Here is a 24,668-nt window from a genome sequence, read left to right as displayed (position 1 = left end):
GACTGTGGCTGTCAGTTGTGTACAAAGCGCAATCAGTTTGGAAGCAGAGACACCAGCATTTTTCTTCTCAGCTTGAAGCAAACACGTTTTGACTGCTAGTCATTCAATTTTAAAGCATCTTCAATTAGGGGCGGATGAAGATATAAAGAAAACACATCCTAAACACCTCTGCCAGCCAGCAGTAAAAAATTTATTGTTATCTCCTGCTTTACCTTACTGCAGAGGCAGCAGTAGCAGCCTTTTTTGGCTGCACAACAAAAGTGCTCATGATTACACACACTCCATACAGACAAGATCACAGCCATAAAGAGTTCATGCTCAGCATCTCCAGCCACTCAGACAAACTGCCATGGTACCTTCCTTCTGCTCCCGTGCCTCTGCTGCCTGCTGTGTAAATACCTGCACGGGGACACAAACGAGGACGCAGCTCACGAGCACCCAGGTAGCCCACGCCATGCACTCTGAACACAAACATCCACACATGCACGCTCTATAGCAAATAAAATGCCAAACAAAACCCATTAATAAGACTGTGGAAATGCAAACAAGGAGAGGAAAGGGAGGGCTGGCAGAAAGGAGGAGTTGCTGTGGGAAAGGGCGGCAGCTGCGTAAGGAAGGTTGCTCAGTACCACAGAATCAGGGAGCTGGGAGTGGAAGAAAATGGTCAAAGCTGATGGGTGCTTCAGAGAGATGAAGAAATTGGAGAAGGGATCTGAAAACAAAAAGAAAGACAGGGTCCTAAAATGCCTGCCGAGGGGAGAGAGACCAAGATGAGGCCTTGAAGCACAATGCTGCAGCTGCGGTGACTGTACTTGACTGCTGGCCTTTTTCTTACAGTCTTAGCTGTTGGATTATTTTGGGTGTTTTGGTGTTCTGTTATTTAATAAAAATACGTTTCTGGCCCTCCCTCCCTTGTGATTCTGTGAGAGAAATGGAAAATGGGAACACTGAAAGCTCAGTAACACAAAGTAAATTAAGAAAAGATGCTAAAATTTCAAGAAAAATGTTCAAAACATGAACTTTTTCATGAAGTTCAAAACAATCTCATAATTTTTAGAACATTTGGACTGGTAACACTGGAGAAAGCAAGTGCTGTTGCAATCACATAGCTCAGCATAGGCAAAAAAATCCAATTCATCTCAAATATGCCCTTGCACTTTCAGTAAGTTCTAATTGAACAAGTTTTAAGCATATTATTCTTGTTCGCACTGGACAGCTACAGAAGTCAGTAAATTTGGATTGTGTAAGAGTGCAGTAAAGGCCTGAGATCAAATTACCTGCAGAAACTTGCTCTAAGGGTAATCTTTGGAGGCAAAGGCATGGTACATCGGTGCAAAATGATACTCTGCACTGAAATTAGTACAGATAAAGACCTCACGACTCTGCAATCTTTTACATAACTTAACTTTCATGGTAATGGAAGGAAGTGAAGGCCCACAGGTTACTCTACAGTCCGTGTTTTGTACCCTTCAGCCAAACACACACGTTATAGGCTGAAGCTGAGAGGACTGTAAGCAATTAGCTCATTCTGACTGCTAGCCTAGATTTTTCTTTTCACTCCTCCCTGTCCCTATTTCCTCCCCCAGCCTTGTCTCTTCTCTTTTTGTGTGAGTGTGGTTTTTTAGGTTGTTTTTTTGAATAACTTATTTCCCAGGGGCTTTTTCCTGCTCAAGGGACAGACGAGTTATTCTGATAACTGATGGGACATCAGCTGCAGAGCTTTTGTGAGAAACAATTGTTTTGCCTCTTTGCCGGCAACCTCAGTTGTTTGGGAAGAGGTTGCAAAGTCATGGGAAAGGCTGCAGTGTGACTCCTTCTTGGGCCTGTCTCACTGAATCCAGTATGCCCATGTTTATAAGTTGCAGGAAAACAGCTGCTCCTGACACATGATGAATTTGGACAAAATGTCCCCAATCCACGAGCCTGCTCGGTTTGACTGTGCAGTCACAGCTTGTCATATCCACACTGGCAAAAAAAAAACCAAAACAAAAAACAAACCGTCTCAGTGGACGGAGCCTGTTCTGAAAATATTTTGCAGAGCGAGGAGGAAGATACTTTCTCACAGTTTCCTACTGAAGAAAGGTCTCATTAAACTCCCACTAATATGAATAAGAGCCTTTTCTCCATGTTCAGTGGGAGTTGGATCAGGCCCTCACTTCAACAGCTTTATTGTCTTACCAAGGAAATCTTTTGTCCTCACCTCTCTCTGATATGCAAAGAGGACTCTAATTACCTAAAAACTAATACTGTTCTGCTGTGCAACGGCTTGCAAAGGGGTCGTAGCCCCACGAAGCCCTGCTCTGCTGCCACTGACTTCTAAGAAAACCAGAATTCCCTGGGAAAATGGCAATATAGAAGCAATAGACATTACTAAATCTGTGACCAAGCCCTCGTGTAGTGGTTGCTCTCTTTTGTATCTCGAGTGAAGGACTCTTCCTCTCCAGCCCTTTAAAGCCTCCTAGAGAATTCAGGGTTACAGACATGCCAGAAGCTGGGGACCAGGAAAGAAATTTCAAAAGTCCTTGTAGCTTCACTGAGGAGATACCAATAGGGCAAAGATCTCTACTCTCCTCATTGTAGCCCTAAGTATTCCAAGTATTTAACTCACATAGTGGCCTGCTGGAGTTTGCCTTCCAGCAGAAGACAGAAAATGAAAGGATGAGCCAAGCTGAAGGTATAACTTCAGAGTGCAGACTTGTTGGGGTACAGAACAAATCTTCATATTTCTTTATGTACAGTGAATTAGGGTCTTCTCGCAACAAGAGACAGAAACTGGTATTTTTCACAAGAAAACAAAGAGAACACAAACAGGCCTGAACATCATTCAACCAGTTCTGGATAACAAATGATAGCTCACCTGAAGAGTTCAAAAGTAAAACCGAATCTAATCAACAACAAAAATTACTGTCATAGATAACTGCATGGGTAAATTATGATATCTAAAGCACTCTGGAAGCAGGTCTCTATCAGTATTTTGGAAGACTGGAATCAATCCAGAGCCTCTTGGTGCTTGGAAAGTTTTGACAATAACAACTGTGTCATTTCAAAACTTTGCATGTTAAGCTTAAGAAATATTTTTCTCAACTTCTGTGTAACTCAGAAACCAAATCCTTCTTTCCTCCTCAAAATTTAGCTAGGTTTTGAAAAACAGATCTGGCTGCAAAATGGACTAACCATCCTGCAGGAAATTCCAAGTGTTGAAGATTTTATTACATTCCAAATTGGAACAACATCTTAAACCTCAGAAGGTAATGAGAATGGGAATATTCTGATTTGGGAACATATTACCACAGCCAGACCTCTCCATCTACCAACACAACTCATGGGGAAAGGGACCCAGCCAGCTGACAGCGGGTGGGAGGATGGAAATCTGGATCCAGACTCATAGGGGAAAGCCTTATTTGGAGCTGGGAGGACACCCAGTGCAGCTGAGGGATTCAGGAAAGCCAGGAAGCTTGCAGCCCAAAGGGGCACGAAGTCAGGTGGGCCATGGTGCCCACACTCCCTGCCAGACAAGCTGCTGAGGGTCTGCAGAGCTTGAGGCCATCAAGGTCAGAGTGAGCTTTCTGCCCAGGAGCCAGCACACCTGCCAGGAGCCAGGCAGAAGTCACATCCCACCTGGCAGGCAGAGTGGGCCAGAGGCACTCTTCCCAGTTTTGCATCAGAATTTAGTCAGGATCTTCTCATTCTTCAGAGGTCCAAATTTTCTTGCAAAGAAGGTGTCCTATCAGAACATCTGTTGAATGTCTCTAGCTCTGAAGGAAAATGAAAACTCTCTCCTAAAACATACAGAGTCATGAAATGGTTGCTGTCTGGCAGGAATTGCCCTCGAGTTTCAGACAGCACTTGGGTTCTTGAGCTAAGTATGTCACTCAGAAAAGAAAACAAATTCATAACTTGCAGTACTAAAGTACAGAAGTACTGGCAGTATTAAGCTAGAAAGTAAAACAGAACTGTGGCCCAAATGTTAGAGACACTGTAAAGCAGTGTTGTTGCTTGCTGCTGCTTTGAGATTTAGTTTTACATTATTGGCAACCTGAAGTGCTTCAAGATCTTGAGCTGGGCTCTCCAAAAAAAATTTTGACTAAAAATCAGAACAGTTTAAAAAACAGCATTTGGCCTCCGTTTTGTTTGCCTTCTAATTTTGGAACTTGTAGTGCTCATGGTTTCAGATTTTGCCTGGAAATATGAGAGCTGGAAGTTTACATTTTGAAGAAATGAAAGCTGGCATTTTTGTCATCACATGACTCCAAGAGCTGGGGCTTGAGGGAAAAACATAAAACATTGTCAGGCTTTCTACAAAATTGTGAGATTAGCAGCATCAGTTTTATCACAATTTCGGCTGCAAGGTTGACCTATTTTATCAACAGTGCCCTACTGAATATGAATTGCTTTATGAATTTTAACAACCATATTTCATTTTAAATATAGTTCAATTAAAGTGACATTCGTCACTGAGCTTCAAAGCAAACTATTCAATCATCATCCCGGGCTAGACTTTTTCTTTGAGCAAGTGCAAGGAGTGAACTGCACGACCCCTCAAAACTTTGTGTCTCAGAGACACCCTTCAAAGCAGAACACAACACACACCCATTGCCCATCCTGGGGACTGGCTCAGCATGAGGAAGGAGCATCCAGCCTTTCAAGTTTCTTTCACCCTCTGCCCCTGTGATGTGACAGCTACAGAGCCTCAGACTTCACCATGTTCTAGAGCAAGGGTGGCAGGAAGTAGATGGTGGCCTGACAAAAGACAAGGAGATCAGCAAGAGAGTTCTCCAGAGGCCCCGAAGGACAGAACCAGAGTTAGTCCGCGAATTTGCTGAGCTGTACTTGGTGTTTGCATGCTCTTTCCTCAGCCTGTTCTACAGCTGCAGGTTGCTACAGAGCTGCGCTGAAACACAACCTGAGATCTTTGGGGCTGCTGGTGCACAAGAGTCGACAAAACACGCACTCCAGTTTCATTTCTGCTAAAATAACTAGACTGAGGTGTGCGGGGAAGAAGACCCCAAATATTCAGCAGGTAGAAACTGTTAAAGTGAAAACCTTTCCAATACACACGCACACAAAGGTTACCAGAACAGAAAGCAGTGAGCATGGGAGGATGCATTCCAAAGTGGCATAAAATCAGATGGCGGGGAGGTTTAGTTAATGATTCAGAGAAACTCAAACCTCTTCACAAATTAGGTCTAGAACTTCCTGAAAAGTAGAAAAATAGATTATGAACATTTGCCAAAACACAAAATCTCATCTAGATCACATTTCAGCGTTTTGAGGTCATACAGACTGTCATATTTAATCTAATCTGCAACTTTTCTCCAGTTTAGCATTCTCTCTTAACTCTCTATACAAAGAAAAACTGCTTGTCTTCTGTGTTACTGGCACCTCCTTCCAGCTTATTCAGAAGAGACAGACTTGAAAAAGACATCAGAGACTCACATGCCAGGTGTATTTTTTTTTTAAGCTCAAGGAACTAAAGCATCTTTCTTCAGCGTCACAGAAGTGGTCAGTTTAACTGAGCTGTAGCTACACTCAGCATTTTCAGTCCTCTAAGGAAGAGAGAGAGACATTGCAGTCTCTCCCTGGTTATGTATTGTGTATCAGTGACTGTGTGATGGGGTAAGGAGAGAGGGAACTGTTTCCAAATTAGCATACTTAGAGAAAGGACTCATAAATCATGGGGTCAGGCAGGTTGTTCTTTTTTTAACCTTAGAGTATAATGTTTTCAATACAATATTTCAAAAGCTTTTTTTGCGTAATAATTTATCTGGAATTACGGCAACTCTTACAAGCTTAGAAAAAAATTGGCTAAAGTAAAACGATTCCTTTGTCATAAATAGGTTGTGTTCATAACTGCAGCCTAATCATTCAATTGCACTTAAGTCAAATAGTTATCCAGACTTTACAAGAATATTTCCCTGTCAATAAATCTAATGCTATTTAAAAACTTCAGGCCAACGTGACAGGAGCCTGTTGGATTAATTAGGGCAAGGTCAGAAAAGCTGAACTCACATCTACATTCATGTCACAATTTTGTTCCACCTACCATAACCTGACTGTAAACTCACTGACCGTTTTAAACATGGGCAAGTTAGGGAGACTTTATTGTTTTCATTTATATACAAAGGAAGGTTTCTTCAAGAATTTTTTTTTCTCCAACAGTCAAGTAATTGAGGAGAAATGTTTTGCTTTGTATTCATTGTCAACAAGGATTTTTTTTATTTTAAAATTTTTTTTTTTTCCTGTCAGTGACTTCACAGTTATTGGACTGGAATCACGGTTCATGAGACTTCAGGATCATACAGGCATGGAACTGTCCAGACTGCTTGCTCAGTATCATCAAAATTTCACTACAAACAGATCAGCTCTGTGGGAATGAGAGAACAGGATTGTCTCTCTGCCTGTTTAACTCTTGACCTTTATCGTCCGACCATCCAAAAGGAGGGTGCCCCAAATCTGACGGGGTTTGTGTGAAGCGGACCCTGACGGTGAAATTCTGACCTCAGCAGGGTCAGTATTTCATTTGAAATCCCTTGAGACAGACCTCCAAATCATTTCTTAGGCTTGCAGCTTGTATCAGATGGTAGCTATCTGACTTTCATTTACTACTAGCATAGGTCAAACGTGGACCAGGGATCAAGAGATGAAAGGCTCTATATCTCATTATCAATAACCAGTGTTCTCCACTACCCTAAAAACGACATACTTCATTCTTATCTACAAGGCCTTTAAACTTAAAAGGGCTGGGGTCAAATTATGTTACTTCAATTTATTTTTATTCACTGCTTATAAAACAACTTCCTCTCTCACTGCCATAGCTAAATACTAAAAATGTAAATATTTTCCGTTCTATTGTAGAGGTTCTGCTATTGTTTTTCTTTTAAAGTTTTACTAAAGATGCAGCAATAAAAAGAAATCCCTCCCACACACAAACTGAAGAAGAAAAAAAAAGTACAGAGGTCAAGGCCAAACGAGGCCTTAGCAATCTCAAAATTATTTTCAGCAAAGTGCATCTTGTATAGAAGCTGCCCAGTAACAGAGGGGTGGACATTGCCCAGAAGTTTTTCATAGTTATAGAAGTCCTGATACTTGACAGAATATGCTCTGAAATGATAGAGCCAGGTTTTCTTCCAGTGTGAAGCCACATAACTCCTCTGATTTTGCTGGAATTAGGTTTTCTTAGATGGGTTTACAGTTATGGTTGATAATTTAAGGCAATTAATTCTGAAATACAAAAGAGAAGCTTTGGAAGGAAAATCCTGTTGTTACTGAATAAAGAGAATGCACTATCCACTTCTACAGTGACTTGCAATGCTCTATACATAACTGCATACTTAAACAGCCAGAGATTTTGCCATGATCCCAGATATCTGTAAGATGTCAAACTCCTCCTTTGTTATTCTGTGAAAACCTTCACAGGAGAACTGATTTGCATTGTTCCCAAAACAGGGGCATGCACATATGCACGTGGAAGAAAAGTAATGAAATACAGTCAATGGCATGAAAAGAAACTTGTGAATACATTAAGGAAGAAAGAGGTTAAATAAATTTTACTGGTTATGCTGGGGTAACAACTTTTTCTACCACTTGGAATAAACCCGTAGAAACGTAGAACCTATACAGTTGCTCTCCTGAATCTAACCAACCTTTTGACCAGTTTCTCATTCAGACATTAATTTGCCCCAAATGCTGATATTTTCCAGACTTCCAGCACCTGGGACAGACAGAAGGAGGTCCTCTCGATTACCAAGGAGAACTGCTTCAGCAAAACCTCAAAAACAGAGTTGTAGGACAAAATTCCAAACCATCTCTTTCTGGTCACATTTTTGCCACTCCTGATGAACGAGGATTTAGTCTTCCAAACCCTTGTTTGCATGACCAGTTCCTCTCACATCTGGTTCCTGATCCTACAGGAACTGTGTTAATCATACAAGGCCTTCCAGAAACTGACCTTTATTGATTAATGTCAGGTAAAATCCTCATTTGTTTCCATAAACAAGATGTAAACCATCTGCTGAGATTCTTAAAGAAACTATGGCAATAATGGCTGAGGGAAAGCATGGGGACACAGAAAAAAGAAAGGAGAGATGACAGGGCATGGGAGGAGACGCATCTCTGACCTGGATCTGTTGCTGAAGAAGGTTAATTTTGTGTTGCTGCTGCAGAAGCTGCTGCTGTTGTCTTGCAATCTGTGGAGAAATTGCACAGAGGAAACATGAGATATGTATCACCATTCCTGGAGTCGGTCCATAGGAAACTTCCACCCTGCTCGGTTCTTTAAACCTCTCTATTAAGCTAAGAAACATTCAAGTACAGCCTGGACTTGCTGCTGAAGCAAGGGGCATATGAACAGAAGCAATTCATAGCTAATACCAGTGTGAAAGGGAATCCTATGGAAAATGTTGTGCTGGGTATCAAGAGAAGGACTGATGCAAAAATCTGTCTGAAATGGCACTGCTAAAATTCACCACGAGGACGAACACTACTGGCAGAGAAACTGGAAAATAGAAGGACAAGGTAGAAAAGGATAAAAAATTTTGATGGCCAGTAATATTCTTCTGTTTGGCACCATTTGTTCAAAAATTTTTTAAAAAATGGAAATCTGACACCCTGGAGGAAGGTATTAGTGCATGTATTTTTTTGATGCAGAAACAGGTACAAAGAGACTGGAGCTGAGTTTGGGAAAATCACCAACTCTTCTATGTGTGTATCAACTGCAAGGAACTAAGCGGGCAGTGCAAGGCCATACAGCTCAACACTGAAACAGGTTTATGGGAGGTGATGAAGTCGTCCAAAGTCTCCTCTCAAAGCCACATGCATTTTCCATAAGGACTTCCACTCTCCCTCTCTGCTGACTAAGTGATTGGGAATCCTACTGTAGGATCCTACTGTTAATACATAGTGAAGGAAAAGGCAGACAGTAACAGAACCAAAGTAGTGTTCTAAAGGCTGAACAGAGATAAGCCATTATATACTTAAAAAGCAAATTTAGAAACTTTCATGGGAGTCATCACAAAAGCCCTGCTCTCATGAACAGCTCGTGCAGCAGTACAAACATTAGAAGGAGCACTGCTCTTCCCCTGTGGTATGTGTACACATATCAGGGTCAGTTGGGAACTTATACATACTTACTGGGAGGAATTTTGTGCATTCTTCTCCTTAGGTATTTTCTTTTACTTCTATTATTAGACTATTAGCATAAGAAACACTCACTCATAGTTAACTCCACATCTAAAAGATTAAATAAATGTTTCCCTTCTGGAGTTTTTCTTTAAGCAACCAAATTAATTTTTATCAATACTTTTTTTTTCAAAGTTTGGTTATTTTAATTTCTATATAATACATAAGTATACACCATTTCCTCAATTAAAATAAATCCTAGTTATCCTAACAATAACACTGCAGGATTTCTTACTGCCTTTTCCATTCTCTCAGTTTTCTTTTTCACTTTCAGATCATTCAGCCTTTCTGTAACAGTAGTGATTTTAAAAGGTAGGGCAAAGGAGAGAGCTCATTTGGGATGTCCCCTAGTGAAGGAATCTTGCCACTTCCATATTCGCACCTTCATCTACCTTTATTATGCAAACAACAGCATGATATAAATTCTCTGGTTTAACAGGTAAGTCACTTCTGTTCTCCCTATGTGGGATTTCAGGCAGGAGGCCAAAATACACATTCTTTAAGATAAAGGTTTTAAATAATTAAAAATTGGGACAACCAAGCCTTAATGTCTGAAGGTATCAGCAGTGGTTTAAAATCTTAAGACTCACTTGGTACAATACCAGCACTGAAGCATGACAACTGTGACAGATTCCAGAGAATTCTGTGAGTTTCATAAAATTCACGTAGTTGCAATTCTATGATATAGACTTAAATTTTATTCCAAGTTGCAATAAACAGTCATGCAGACCAAAATACTTTCAGATAAGAAGTATCAATATGGACTGCTGACAAAATTTTAAACTACATGTCTAAGTATTCTCTGCTCATGTTCAGGTACAAAACCGGACATTTGTTTCTGTTAAACTTGTTAAAAAAGTTATGTTCTTACCTAAAATGTCCTATGTCCGTGTATGCACATTGGAACTACTCACATGTGAAAATGTGTTTGCATTTTCAGGAAAGGGCACATTTGCAAGAGCTGAAAATCAAGCCTCACAAATGTAGAAGAAAAAAAGATGCACTTGTTCGCTGACTTTATATTCTTTTCTGCTTTTTTCCACAGTAGGTAAAACCAACCTTTTCATTTCTCATATTACAATCCAAGTGCTGCACTTTGTTCCTTTTATACCTATTCGGTATTACTGAATTCAAGCAGGATTGGAAGATTATTCAGGAGGACTGAATTTACTCGCTTGTTTACACTTAGTTTAAAAAAAAAAAAAAAAAAACCTCAACAAACCAAACAAACCAGAATTGGAGTAAAATACCTCCAAAATGGAAGGTCCATAAGGTGTGGAAGGTTTATACAACAAAGAGCATCGTTTTACATATTTCAAGTTAAATCATTCTTTCACTATTGTTCATACTTTTTCACCTAGGAAAACAAATGGAAAAAAAAATTGGGGCGTAGAGCAAATTTTAGAGTATGATGCCTAAAAGATAAACTACTGGAAAGGCCTCCAAGAAAATTATTTAAGCTGAAAGCCACCATAATAATCACTCACCTGTTCCTGTTGCTGCTTAGCCAGCTCCATTTGCTGGCGTTGTTTCTCGATCTGTGATGCAGCCAGCTTCTTCTGTTCATCATGAGCTGCTAGCAGCTGTTCTCGCAAACTGGTCAGCTGATTGATCATACCCATGAGCTGCCTTTCTTTCTCAGCAAGGCTTTCTGGAGTCCCTGGGCATCATATGGTGGGGGGAAAAAAAAAAAAAAAAAAAAAAAAAAAAGGTAGAAAGAAGAGAGGAAATTTAGAGCCAGCCAGGTTTTTGTTTTGCAGCTTTACTGTGAGCAAAGTTTTAGCAGAACAAAAGAGCAGCAGCATATTGCAATATACTGCACACCAAGACCTGCTCCTCTACAGGAAAATGAGCAATGGAGGATAATTCTGTACACAGGCTTTGATCTGGTGTCCCCCTTCAATGTTTCCTTGTCCTTGCATCTATTTTTTCCTTGCCTTTTTATCGGACTAATAAGGGGAAAAAACACTGCCTGTTTTTAAAGAGTTTCAAGTTTTAAACACTGTTTATGTTTCCTGTGGATCAAAATCAACACTTCCAGTTTTGAAAGACAACTGTAGTTTTTCTAGAAACTTATGACAAAGATACAACTTTTGTAGGTGTCAAAGCACTGATGTAAGGTGTGCATTAACATCCCTCTATAACCAAGGAAAAGGAGAGGAGTCTCCTGGGTGCTGGGTACCTCCTGAGGCTCCCCACGGCCTTCTCACTGCTACCAGCGTGCAACAGCTGTCAGGAGGCTGTTATATCATCTACAGCTACCTTGATTAGGATGAAATTATATAGTATTTAAATTGCCAGTGACTATCACTGTTACTGCCACCAATGTGCATCTTCAAAGGAAAAAGTCTTGTATAAACATATCTGAAAACCTGAGTCAAACACGAGTCAAACGTGAGTGATCATCGCTCTCATTTGTCATTAGATGTTTTTTTTATAGGAGAGTTCAGGAGACACAGACAGAATAACCCACTACCTCACTTTCATAACTATTTTGTAAAAATGCTTCTTTTACCCAGAAGGACAGTGGTTATAAGGCAAGGGAAGAAAAAAATTCCAGGAAAAATCAAAAGCTATGAATCATTCACTACAAAAAAAAAAAAAAAGGCTCTATTAATACATGCAAGATCATTTGACTTTGAATTTAAAAGACCTGAAAATATGTGTAGCAGCTAATCCACAGATATCCCCAATACTACCACACCCTCTCACATGAGTCAGATCCTATGAAAACCTTTCTAAAAAACCTTTAGAAAAGGATTAAGGCTATCAGTGTCAATGCCTCCTCTGAAAATAGCCTGCTTTTGGGACAACCCTGCCACGCAAACCTCTCTCAAACACAGGAAGCATTCTTCTGCCAATGTCACCAGTGCTCTCCAAGTGAAAAAAAAAAAAAAAAAAAAAAAAGGAGAAAAATTGGCGACTACACTAAACAGGTTCCTAGCCAACTATCAGTCAGACATGGAAAAGAGCTACTGGTAATAGCTCATTTAGTCTACCCCCCTGCCAGTGCAGGAATGTTCCCTACAATGTATTTACTACAGCTTTCTAGATTGAATTGAAATGTCTGAAATGGTGAATCATCCAATGCTTGCTTTGGAAGACTGTACTACAGCCTTAGAGGTGTCACTGGGAGGGCTCTTTGCTTGATAGTTAGCTTAATTTACTTTCACTTAATTTCAACCCTGTGCTCCCAAGCAATATCCCATTTGCTACGTTAGCCAAGTCCAAGCCCTTAAATACATTTGTAGACAGCCATACAGAAGTGGAAAACCAAAAAGAATCAACATTTTCATATAAAGAAAATGCAACTTAATTAATTTTTTATTAAGATGTTAGAAATTCCTGTGAAAATATTCTCACCACATAACAAAGAACTACACAAGAATATTCTCAGATATAGTCTCCAAAAAAACTGTGGTACAAGCTGGAAACTTGAGAAACACACTGAAACAGAAACCATAGGACTTTAAACCTGTTCTGTTAAAAGCTGTGAGAGAGAATGGAAGCCAGTGCTAAAACACTAACACTGCTGAAGAAAACACTTCTAACTATGATTTTTATTTCCAACACTGGAGACAGAGAACTGCTACAAGTAATGCATTTGCCACCTGGCCATGGAATTAATCAGAAATTTCTATTGCCACTCTTCCATCTTTTCTTTCTTTTTCCCTAGGAAAAAAGGTACAGTGTTTCCAAGTGGAATAGAAGAATTATTCTAGAAGGCAGTCCCTGCCTTGTCCTGTCCATGGCTAGCATGTGGGTTTACTCTAACGAAGACTATCAGTACACTGATACTGCCAGTATAACTGGAACATCTGAAAACTAAATATTTTTTATTTCCTTATTCAGTCGATACTTTATTCCAAACTTCTACTGAGGGGTGGGTGAGCGCATGAGAAAGAGAGGGGAAGAAAGATCTAGGGAGAGAAGGAACACAAGATTGGCTCAGTCCTCAAGTTAGGTTAAGCAGAAAGAAATCACTGTCAAATAAACTCTTCAACAAATACACTGACACACATCAAAGATCTTCAGCCGGTACTGGTTCATCAGTGTATTTTGAGCTCCTACAGTAGCTTTCAGTTGGGAATCAAAAAGCACTTTGTAAAGTTAAATTAATCCCCACCACACCTCTGAAAAGGGGAAAACTGTTTCCATATGTGCAAACTGACAGACAAAGGGGTCACAGAGTTAGTTACCAACAGAGGCAGAAAAAAGCCACGCTGATATCCAGCGCCGTGCTCCAAGGCTCCGGCTGCGCTTCCCGAGAGGGAGCAGAACACTCTGGGTGCCACTGCCCTGACCAAGACACTGAACGTGGCACAGCCACAGGGCCATCCATCTACTGTGCTGCTTCTTTAATCCCACTGACCTACAGAGCAGCAAAGAACTTCTACCCCCTGTAAAAATGCAGCTTTACTGAACTGCAAGAATAAGAAGAAAGTCTGGATGAAGTACTGCATCCAGCTTTAGGATCCTCAGCACAGGAAAGATATGGGTCTGTTGGAAGAGGTACAGAGGAGGCCATGAAGATGATCAGGGGGCTGGAGCACCACTCTTATGAGGAAAGGCTGAGAGAGTTGGAGCTGTTCAGCCTGGAGAAAGCTCCAGGGACATCTAACAGCAGCCTTCCCTTACCTAAAGGGGGCTTATAAAGACGGGGACAAACTTTTTAGCAGGGCCTGCTGCAACAAGACAAAGAGTAATGGTTTTAAATTAAAAGAGGGAAAATTCAGATTAGATATAGGGAAGAAATTGTTTACAATGAGGGTAGTGAAACACTGGAACAGACTGCCCAGAGAGGTGGTGGATGTCTGATCCCTGGAAATCTTCAAGGTTGGGTTGGACAGGGCAGTTGGACTTGGTGACCCCTGAAGATCGCTTCCAACCCAAACTATGATTCTGTGAATTAAGAGCAAGAAGCCAGTGTAATGGAGTGCCAGTGCAGACACTGGAGTCACAGGCACATTGCAGCTGTGCAGCTGGTGACAAATCCACCAACGCAGCCTCTTCATTATTACTCAGTTTTAAAATCTGAGATGCCCAAAGGAGGTGTTTTACGTACTAGCTCAGTAGGTACAATACATAACTCCTTTGGTTTATAAACTGGAATGGAAGTAGTCTGACAAAAGGCAGATTTCTTGCATTACATTTCTTGGGCAATTTCAGTCTGCTAATAAACCAAAAGGGAAAATTTATCAGCATCAACTTTTTTAAAAAATCTCCTGCTAGAGAATACTTTCTGGAAAACACAGCTTAGTAGGTACTTTATTTTCATGTGACTAAGCCATCCTTCCAGTAACTGGAATAGTACTTAAGGATAATTTCAACTCTTTAAGGTAATAATTCCTTGCAAAATAAGTACTTGGATAGCCATACTCTCAAGTAACCTGCAGAAAACCAGAGGTAAGAGAGATCAGATGTGTGGGTCTAGCAGGAGATGCTGAGTTTTGGGGTAGATTTCCCCATGCCTTACCTAGACATCTATATAAGCCCCACTGATGATGAATCACAGAGAGTTTGGAGGTTTCTTGAAGATAAATGATGGCCTATAAAAGTGTGAAAATGAAAAAGAAGAGAAGTACTTGAATGAGATTGTAATAATAGTGAAGTGTTTGTGTTTAGTTTAAGTTTGGTAATTTTTACGTTACTCCTATTACCTATCATGTTTTTTCTAAAATTACTTTCATGGAAATGGCCAACAAAACTGCCACTTCACAGGTGCCACTGCCACTGAGTGTTTCTTTAACATATGAATGCCAAAGGATGTTCACTGTTATTTATTAAATGGTGAGGTGAGGGCATCGGTGGAGTCACCACATACGTACAGTCAGTGACACAAATTTTTCCTGGTGCATTAAAATGCACTGCAGAGTTAAAAGAAAGTTGCCATTTTTGTATCCTTTTCTAGGTGCTGTACATTGTGGGCAAGCAAGGATGGTGGACTTCTGTCCTATCCTCCCTATTTTCTCTCTGTTAACCTGCATGAGATCTAAACCTGTATCATGGTGTGAAGTGTCTTGGCAGCTATGGGATTTCCATTTTAAGAATTCTGTAGCTTACAGGGCAAAAACATGTCAGTATTTTAAGTAACAAAACCAACAGTTTCTTAAATTATGCTACTCAGGAATTAATGAACTATCCCCACGGCTGCTAACACTGCTAGAACTCAGAAGGTGGTGCAAACCCCCAGCCCCAGCAGCTACCTTCAGTCACTTCGTTACTAAACTCACTTGGAGCTGCTCCAAGCAGCACAGAGTTGGGAACAGTTATAGAGCTGGCTTGTCCTCTACATGCACCATGCATCCCCTACATGCACTATCCATACAGTTGCAGTGCTCTCACTCCAGCCATCCAGCGCGGCCGGGAGGAAAAAAGAAACAAGTGTCCATTATTGCAGTGTACAACTTGACAGCAAGCTAGACCACTTCACACAGGTATTGAGTGAGGAGTAAAAGGAGAGTGGCTTACATCAATGACTGCCTCAAAAATTACTCTTAATTACCGTCTGATCCACAACAAATAGATATTGCACATTTTATGTTTAACAAAGCTTTTAACCACCAGGCCACCTGCCTTTCAGGAGACTGCTGTAGGTGCTCATACTGTTCTCTCTGTACTGTATCACTGCAATGGTAAAACGTGGATTTTTTACAACTGATCAAAACAACTCAGGTAAGACAGCATCAAAGTATACACTGCAGGTTGATACAGTGAAAGGCCCGAGAAAAGATGCTCTCCAGATGCGTCAGATTATTCTCTACCACCACAAAGAGATATTCGGAAAGAAAAAAAAAAACAACACGTTTGTGGATGCAACAACCACAGCAGATGGCAAAAAAAGAAGACTCAAATTAGTGGCATTCTGTATCGCCAAACCTAAACTTCATCTCAGATCAACACTACCCATAATAGTGCTTAAGTAGTAAAAGAAATTTACTCAAATGTGAAATAAACTATTACACATTCTTAGTTCTGATTCACGGTCTCAGACTGGCAGTGACAGTAACATTTTAATAAACATTAGAATGAAGACACCAATATGACCAAATGACACACTTAAAGTGAGAAAACGAACAGGAGAAACCTTGGCATATCCACCCAAAACAGAACCAAAGCAAAAAAAAAAAAAGGCAGAGAAACCGTTTTTGCAATCAAAACAGTAAATACTTTATTATAATTTATTAGACAGAATGAGAATGTAAATGAGAAATTAGGAAAGCCAATATTTTCTTTAACAGACATTTTAGGCTTTTGCTGCAAATGCTCAAGTGATGAGAACGTTTGCTTGCAGCCAGCCTAAGGATCTGCTCGCAGCCGCGTGGCACCCAGCGTATTCTGCGAGGGCAGAGCCGTGGCAAGGTTCTCCTCAATCCCCCTGACACGTCCCCATTAAATGCTAGGAATGGCATCAATCGGGGGTGCTCGTGTGCACACCCTTACAGACAGTGAAATTCATCCACCGAGTCAGGTTACTATCACAGTAATTACGTAAATCGCTTTTGAACTGTCAGCATCTGTCTTTCAAAGAAAAATCAAAGAAAACAATGTGAGAGTACAAAGCCTGGGAGACACAATAATATTGTATTATGTTCATATCATTAACTATGGTTACAAAAGAAAAAAAAAGTCCTCCTGTATCTAAAAAGCTTTGTAGGTTAAAAATAAAAAAATTAAATGGAAATAAGAATATTTTGAAGTACTGTATATTTGAATAATGTTTAGATGTATAATAATTAGAGCACACAATATAGAGCATTTTTTAATTTCAAAGCATTTTCTAATTGATCTTCTTAAAAACTGCATGCAGGTAGACAGGTAATGGTATGCATTACTTTTTTCAAGAGCAAACTGAGGCATGAAGTTTTTAGTAACTTGCCTGAAGTCATTCTTAACTTTATGTGGTGTAAGAGGTTTTATTGCTGGCCTCGCTGAAGTCACCAGCAGAACTATTTCAGCGAGGCCAAGAATTTCCCCACTGACTTCAACAGGGATACATGTTAAATAGATAATTAAGTCTGTGCTTGACCCAGTTGGATACCAGGTAGGGTTCCAGCCAAAGGGACCCTTATGAATGAACCAATTACTATGTCATCCAACTTACCAAACAACAGAACCACGCCACAGCACAGTTTCTTTAACTTTACTCTGATGTAACAACAGTGTGACAAGGACTTAGCAATAACCCATATATGAGCTAAAAACTGAGTCACTTCCACGTATTTCCTGCAGTGGTGTGGGGTTTTTTCAGTGTGTTTTTTAAGTTAGGGAATGCTCAGTTTTGATACTAAAATTAAGGAGGTTTTTCAGACTGAACAACCTATTAACTAAGCTGTCCTCAGAAGAATTAAACTTCTACTAGCACTAACTGTATTAAACCCAAGGAATAAGTAAAATTATCAGTCCATAAAATAAATACCTTTTGTCGAGGGTTTTCTTCTAGTATCTTTTCTTTAAAGTATCCTTCTCATTGTCAACTATCTTTTTCCCCACTCCCCATCCCACTTTTAACCTTGCCACATTAGAAATCCAAACCCAGCATTACTCTGCTCAGTGAGGAAACCAAGAAAGTAAAATAAACAGGTCACCTAGTCTTCTTCTGCTTTAAAGCAAACTAATCTTTATCATGCTCTCTCTGAAAAAAAAAAAAAATCTATTTATAGCATAAATTCAAAGAGGAGTATCCTGCCCTCGCTACACGGATGGCTCACGTCACTTGGAGTCGTATATGTGAGGCAATGGGGAGCTGATGTTAAGATGCCTTCAGGAAACGTAAGTCTGATAAACAGATCTAAAGTGGCTGAGGTAAGTTCAGAATTTAAACTCTTATTTCCTCTGCCTTTGAACAGAAATGCTGGATGTTTATGACCAAGCAATGAGTATATACTTTAAATTATGTACTTGCTGGTATGTACTGGTGGATGGATGTGGGTCTGTGCCTGTGCACGTGTGTAAACTCCCTTGATGCTTCCCTAATCAATACTTCAGAGAGTGTTTTATTACGGACTGGCACACAGCTTTTCAGGCCAGTAAATCCTGGAGCTGTCAGGACATAAACATCTTAAATCTGGCATTTTTCATTAAGTATTTAAGCCAACTTTTGCTACACAATGACTGCCATCACTTACAACTACCCACCTTGCTAAATTAAATTACTTCATCTGATTGATATGGGAAGTCAGCATAATAAAAGAAAACTTTTTGACTGCTCTTTACTTGGCAAGACACAGCCACCAGAAAAAGAAACAGGGAAAGAAAAAGTGCACAATTCAAACCAATTTGTCTGTACCTACAGATTTATGTAATGAATCTTCTCTGTTGGACAAGAAAAAAAACCCTTTTTAGAAAAGCAAGATAGGAGGAAGTTATTTATTTCAGCAGACGGACAGTCTTAATCTTTTCTGTTTGAGTGGAAGACTGCAAAATGAATAAAAACAAATTATGAACAATTACCATCTTTTGCCATTACCAGCCTCAAGAACTCATACTCTGTGGGGACAAGAAGCTTAGCCGTCTGCTCTATAACAAACCAGCGCATTGCTGTTTCGCAAGGCTGGAAAGAAGCTGTCACTGAGTATTCTTTATTTGCTGTCAGAAAAAAGTTTTGGTACAGTAGACTGCAAACAAAGCTTGGTATTCAACCAGGTTAGTAACTTATTGTCAAGGTTACAAAAGGAAGAGACAACATTTGTATTGAAGCTATTTCTCAGAGGTTATTCATTGTTTTACTGTCTAGACAACAAGCTAGAACTAGGCTAGAGAAATAGCATTTGCTGCTGGAATTTTATGCAGTAGCAGGAAAAAGTAAAAAGTGTGTGTGTATTTGCTTTGTTTTGACAAACTGGCAGTTGTAGCTCAGCAACATTCAGCTCTATCAGCACATCTTTCAGGTAATTTTAGTAGAAAGAAGCACTGAACAAACAACCCTCTGCATGATTTTTAAGTATAGTGGTTTGGCCCCCATACGTTCAAACAAAACAAAGTCATTGGCTTTTGCTACTTAATTAGTTCAGTTTTATTCTACTTTCTCTATCAATAATCACTTCTTAAAAAATAAAAGTTGTATATGACTTAATTAGAACCTGACTTTTTCTGGTCAAATTAAATACCTTTACGTACAAAAATATAAATCTAGAGCAGCCTGAACTTTCTTCTTCGCCACAAATTCACTTTTTTTTTTGTTGCATTTTAGACGCTTTAAAAAAGATTCCTCCAACCCTCCTTCCACAGATACTACCCCCCACTCTAGGGTCAAATAGAAGCAGCTCCATCCAGTCACAATCTCCATCTCGGGCTTTCATTTGGCCTGAAAGAAGTTCTGCGTTGGTGTGGCTCAGTTGGCACTGGCTACTTCTCTGCAGCCTGAGAGTATCATATTGCACTGTGACCAACCTCCACTATTTCAGCAGCTGCCAAATTTCCTCTCAAAACTTAGGATTCCCTGTGTGCCATTGGGCAGATTTCCCCCACACCCCAGCACTTCTGAAATATTAACAAAGGACTAAAGCTCACTGTTAGCAATTTGCTACTATTAAACCCCTCAAAAAAAATAAACACAGAGAAGAAGATACTAAGTAGGTTGCAATAAATACTGAATTTATCACGGTTAAAAGTCGACAACCCGACATATCTTACCTCCCTCATTTATGACTCTCTCACTGTCCTTCTCTCCCCATTCCACATACAAAACTATCCACAAAAAATCATGTAAAATGTTCACATCTGACACAAGTTTACAAACATTTCTGAACCATCAATTTGCAAATGCAAAACTCACACAGCTCTATGAAAAGTGTGCAGCTTTCACACATCTCCTGGGGATCTGTGCTGCATTAGTCAAAGGTTTAAACCCAGTGTATTCCCCAGGAATAATCTTTTTCCCCTTCCCCCTCCTTCCTCCTGTCCACATCTAAATGCAGAATCCCCAGCTTCCTTGTCTCCAGTTTACAGATTATGTGATCCAAAGTGTCACTCACTGGATTACTGCACATAACCTGAGCACTACCCGAAGCTTACTTGTCTCCAACTTGTCCAGCATTACTTAAATGGAATTATCCGTCACAATCCATAAACCGAATCTGCATAGCCCACTTATCTCAAGATTCTGTGTGTCACCTACCAGATTATCCGTTTTAATCCATACATTGAATCTACATAACATATGTCTTTAATTCATGGGCTCTGATGAGCTATAGTATCGCTGAATGGATTATTTCTCTTTATCCATTATTGGCAGTCCTAAGACCGTTCGCTGCGTACTCTCTCATGTCCCATCTTATGAACACATAAGCAAAATCAGAGTCTTCAGCAAACACAGCTCTATCACACATCAAACACAGCCTGATATAATACCTCCACTGACACTTCACGTAACTTGGAACACAGTTTCTCACACAAAACAAATGCCTGTGTTATCGTGAATTAAAGATTAGGATTGGTAGGCTAATCTTACTTTCAGTTACACTCATAAATCTGTGGTTACTCCAGCACAGCCTTTGGAGTCACCTATATTTAAGTGGATACAGTGAAGAGATCAGTTTAACCTAATGACCATCCCTTTCACAGGAAGCGTAGAAAACGCTTCACCTGAGTTGTTTAGGAACTAACCTGCACAATAGAAACGAGTTTTCAAACAACAACAACAAAAAAATCAGGTTCAGGCTTGCCCGGTCTTTCTTGAGAGATTCAGGCGCAATCATTGTTAACAATGCCTTCCCCTCAACAGAAAACCAACTCAGAAAGATTGGAAACAAAAGTCTATTTAGCCTTTTGTTCTACATAACTATTCAAAATTAGCTAAGTGGAGAACATATAAAATATGCATTCTTATTTCTTGACAACTCTCAATAAACCAGAGATGGACAAGATTAACAGGAAGGCTTTGTACACACTGGGGAAGTGTTAAAAATTAAGAGTTCTCATCGTGGCTAAAGCTGCCTCACTCACACCAGTGTTAGCAAGGCTGTGAACTTCGTGATGCACCTGAGGGGTCAGCACTGTTTCTTGAGATCTGCTCAGAGGAGACCCAACACCAGGGAAGGAGAAGCTTCCTAATAATTTCCTTTATATTGGGATGGCCACTGACAAGAGTGTGGAAATGTAATTTTTATACCTTTCCCTATTGACAGCCTACCCCACGTGCTGCATCTGCTGCAGCTGGTTAACACTGCTTTGGAGGACAGCAGCCACTTTCACCCTGTAAGGCACAGCTATCAGGCAGTTACGCTGACAGCAGAGAGGGGGTATAATTTTCCTTCCTGTAGATGATCGGTTTGAGACCTGAAGATCTCTCTGCTCCACTGAATCCAATAAACTGCATTATCCATGAATAATCCAGAGGCCTTTTGAGCCCTGTTTTTGAATATGATGGATATAAGTAAGTTTGAACAGGCTTTAACCAATTCAATATACAGTTTTACAGCTTTACTTTAAAATACTTTGATTTAACGGCATGTTTTGTGGGCTCTACTACAGAGCGACTTGTTTTGAGCAGAGTAAAAATCCCAGGGATTTCAAAGCAGAATTTCTTAAGAAATTTTTAATGCCAAACTTGTATTATTTATTTAGCCCCAGACTATCTCTCTGAACAAACAGAGGCATTTGAGTTAAAATTTCTTCTATGGATACGAAAGGTTCTAGATTTTGCCCCATTTTAACACTATTCCCTTGCAGTACCTTTCAGTCAAGCCCTGGATTAAAATAATACATTTCCTTTCCCATTAGCAACTGGACATACATAGATCCTTCTAATTATGATCTTGAAGTTTGCAGCTGGATCTCTGCAGATGCTCGGTGATGGTTCTCCCGATGCACAGGTGTGCAGATGAAGGAAGGGGGGGCTTAAAGTAGCTGCCGAAGGTAACAAAGCAACTAAGAGGAACAACTGAATACAAAACGTGGGAGTCTGGTGACTTCCAGCCATTCACCAACTCCCCAATCTTTAATAAAATATTACTGCCTTCTAACTTAAAAGAAATCACACTAATAGAAAATAAAGTCTTGCTCTTCATCTCCTTTTCTTTTAATCTCTCCCAGAGAATAAAACTCAATGGTAATAACATAGACTTGGGCATTAACAATATGTAGCCTAGTGCTGAGACTTTAGCACATGACGTACTAAAACTCCCCCAGATCTAATGAAAAACACAATGAAATTTTGAACAGTTAAATGGAAAAAACTATTCAGTGCATAAGACAGTTGGGCAGTACAGCTTCTAATGCTGTCCACATTCCAGGGTATATTAATAATAAGACGCTACTTTTGTGGGGTTTCCAAATATCACTAATAGAGACATGAAAAGGGAAAAAATGCAGCTGGCAGGCCAAATACAGAGAGAAGTTAATTAAAAAATCACAACTGGAAAACTTAACAACTCTACATTCCTATAGAAGGGCAAAGAACATTTTCTAGCATAATATATGTGTGTTTGTACACGCGTATGTGAGTATAAAGCAGCTCAACTTGCACACCTTTCATGCTGCCTCACTAAATACAGCTGCAATACAGCTGAGCCATTGTTTGTTGGTCGCTCATGGCTGGCGGTGCCATGAAAACCGCATTCCTGGGCACTAAATAATCAGCCTGCCTGACCCCCCAAGAACCTGTAAGTCAAATTCATTTACCCCCAGAGGGCAATGCTCTATTGTATCCTCCCTCCTTTCTAGCCACCTAGGAACAATGGACAATAATTGCAACTGTCACGGCAGTCAGTAGGAAAAATAAACCAGTGCCTGTTTTCACAGCTTACTGCCAAACCTGATCCAAACACCTAATAACCATGCTCCCAACCATAGAACCACAGTCGCACTAAAAAGCCTCAGATGTGAGGCTTTTGAACAGAGTTACAGAACAATAACTCGACTTGTGCTCAAAATATGAAGCTAAAAAACAAAAATTAAAGCAAAGAAAACTCTTCTTTGAGGCTGTGCTGTTGCTCCCCATCCTCCCCCTCGGGCAAGACTGAAAGGACTGTTGAATTTCTCTCCTGGTAGCATATAGTTGGCTGCTGCCGCTTTCAAGTTTAGCTTGTGAAAGGGAAAGAGAGGAAAGGAGAAAAAAGATTGCCCTCCAACAGAACAAGATCATAGGCACTGGGAACACACTGCCTTCTCAGTGCACAAAACTTTTTAAGAGTAGCTTAACTGCGTCCAAAGGCAATGGAGAATCACTGGGAGTCCTTCTAAAGGCTCCAGCGTACCAGGAGTTAAAGACTGGCTCCAGACAACTTCTAAGAACCTCTGAAATACACAACCAAAAGTGGGTTTTTGAAAGACATCTTGGTACTTTGGGCCTGAAACACCTTAAAGATTCATCAATTCATGGCAAAAAAACGATGTTGTTTTAAAACAACGTGCTTTTAAAAAGCAGAACTCGCAGGTAAGCCCAGTGGCCACCCTACCCTCCCTCTTTATGACCTGTTGCTTTACGCAAATGGAGCAGGAATAGAGATCTAGGGTTTGGCCCTCTGTTACAGTAATATCTCAGCCTACTGGGGGTTGGAGCACTATATTCTGTTATACAGTTATTCTACATATGTAATGAATATATATTTTTGAATTACAGCCCCTCAGGGAGAAGCCAGGGGAAGTAAGTGGCATATTTTCCTACTTGTGTAAGTCAGCGGATGAGTGCAAACTGAGCCGGTGGCTTATCGGTGACAAGCTGGAAGGCACATATAATTAAAATAACACTATCTTTGCACATGCACCAATACATTAACCTCTGGGAGCATGTCATGCTGTATGCTTGAACTGAGTATTGCCCACCTCTTGCAGAAAAGGTCCCTAAACCTGTCAGGCATGAGGCTTGGGAGCCTGCCTGAGTGTGGATCTCTGTATCAGGGACTACATTAGTATGCAAACACACCAAAACTAACGGAGAGAAATGAAATCCAGTTTATAAACACAAAAGAAGGGTTTAATTTTAATCTCATTCTACTTTCACATTTCCAAAACAACACTGGCTTGGATTTTGCTACTCCAGATGTACACTGATATAAATGGGAGAAGAATCAGAGTCACTATTTCTTTTCAGAGTGATAATGGTTGCTGTAAAAACTTAAAATTTTTGACACGTGTATTTTGAGTCAGTTTCTCATCATAAGCACTGCAGAGGAATTATGAAAATATTAAATTACATGAAAACAAACAACTACAGGTTCCCTAAAATGACCTCACATATATAAAATGGGGAAATATCTTGGCAAAGCAGAAGCTACTGCTGCTGGAGAGTGGTCAAATTTTGTCATTTTCCTTCTGGAGTACGGCTTTAAAAGAACATGCTTTAGTGCACAGATGTTGTACACTGTCTTTTAAAATCTGCACTGGCTAATTTCAGTACCTAGAGGTATCGTTACACAAACTTTGCTCTTTTTATTTTTTCCTACATGCAAAAAAACAAAGAGAAAATCTACATCATCAAAATCTGTCTAAAAATTAACAAGGAATTCTGATCACCCTCAGATTTCAGAAGCTGAGCTCTGCTATACCCT

General features: G+C 40.0%; 1 protein-coding gene across 7 annotated transcripts in view; it reads right to left on the bottom strand.

Moving 5' to 3' along the window:
- Positions 1–24,668, bottom strand: part of SOX5 (SRY-box 5) — a 640,352-nt gene that overhangs the window by 137,700 nt on the left and 477,984 nt on the right. For all 7 annotated transcript variants that reach the window (XM_027905265.1, XM_027905273.1, XM_027905234.1 and 4 more), the window contains 2 exons: positions 10,665–10,837; positions 8,118–8,186 (listed from right to left, as the gene is read on the bottom strand). In XM_027905265.1, coding sequence (XP_027761066.1) covers positions 8,118–8,186; positions 10,665–10,837 — 242 coding nt within the window. The remainder of the gene's footprint in view (positions 1–8,117; positions 8,187–10,664; positions 10,838–24,668) is intronic.

Source organism: Empidonax traillii, unplaced genomic scaffold (assembly GCF_003031625.1).
Source record: "Empidonax traillii isolate 1590-97213 ecotype Southwest subspecies unplaced genomic scaffold, ASM303162v1 scaffold25:size3598162, whole genome shotgun sequence".
NCBI lineage: Eukaryota > Metazoa > Chordata > Aves > Passeriformes > Tyrannidae > Empidonax > Empidonax traillii.
The sequence above is the reverse complement of the archived record's forward strand: the minus strand, read 5'-3'. Positions and strand labels throughout refer to the sequence as shown.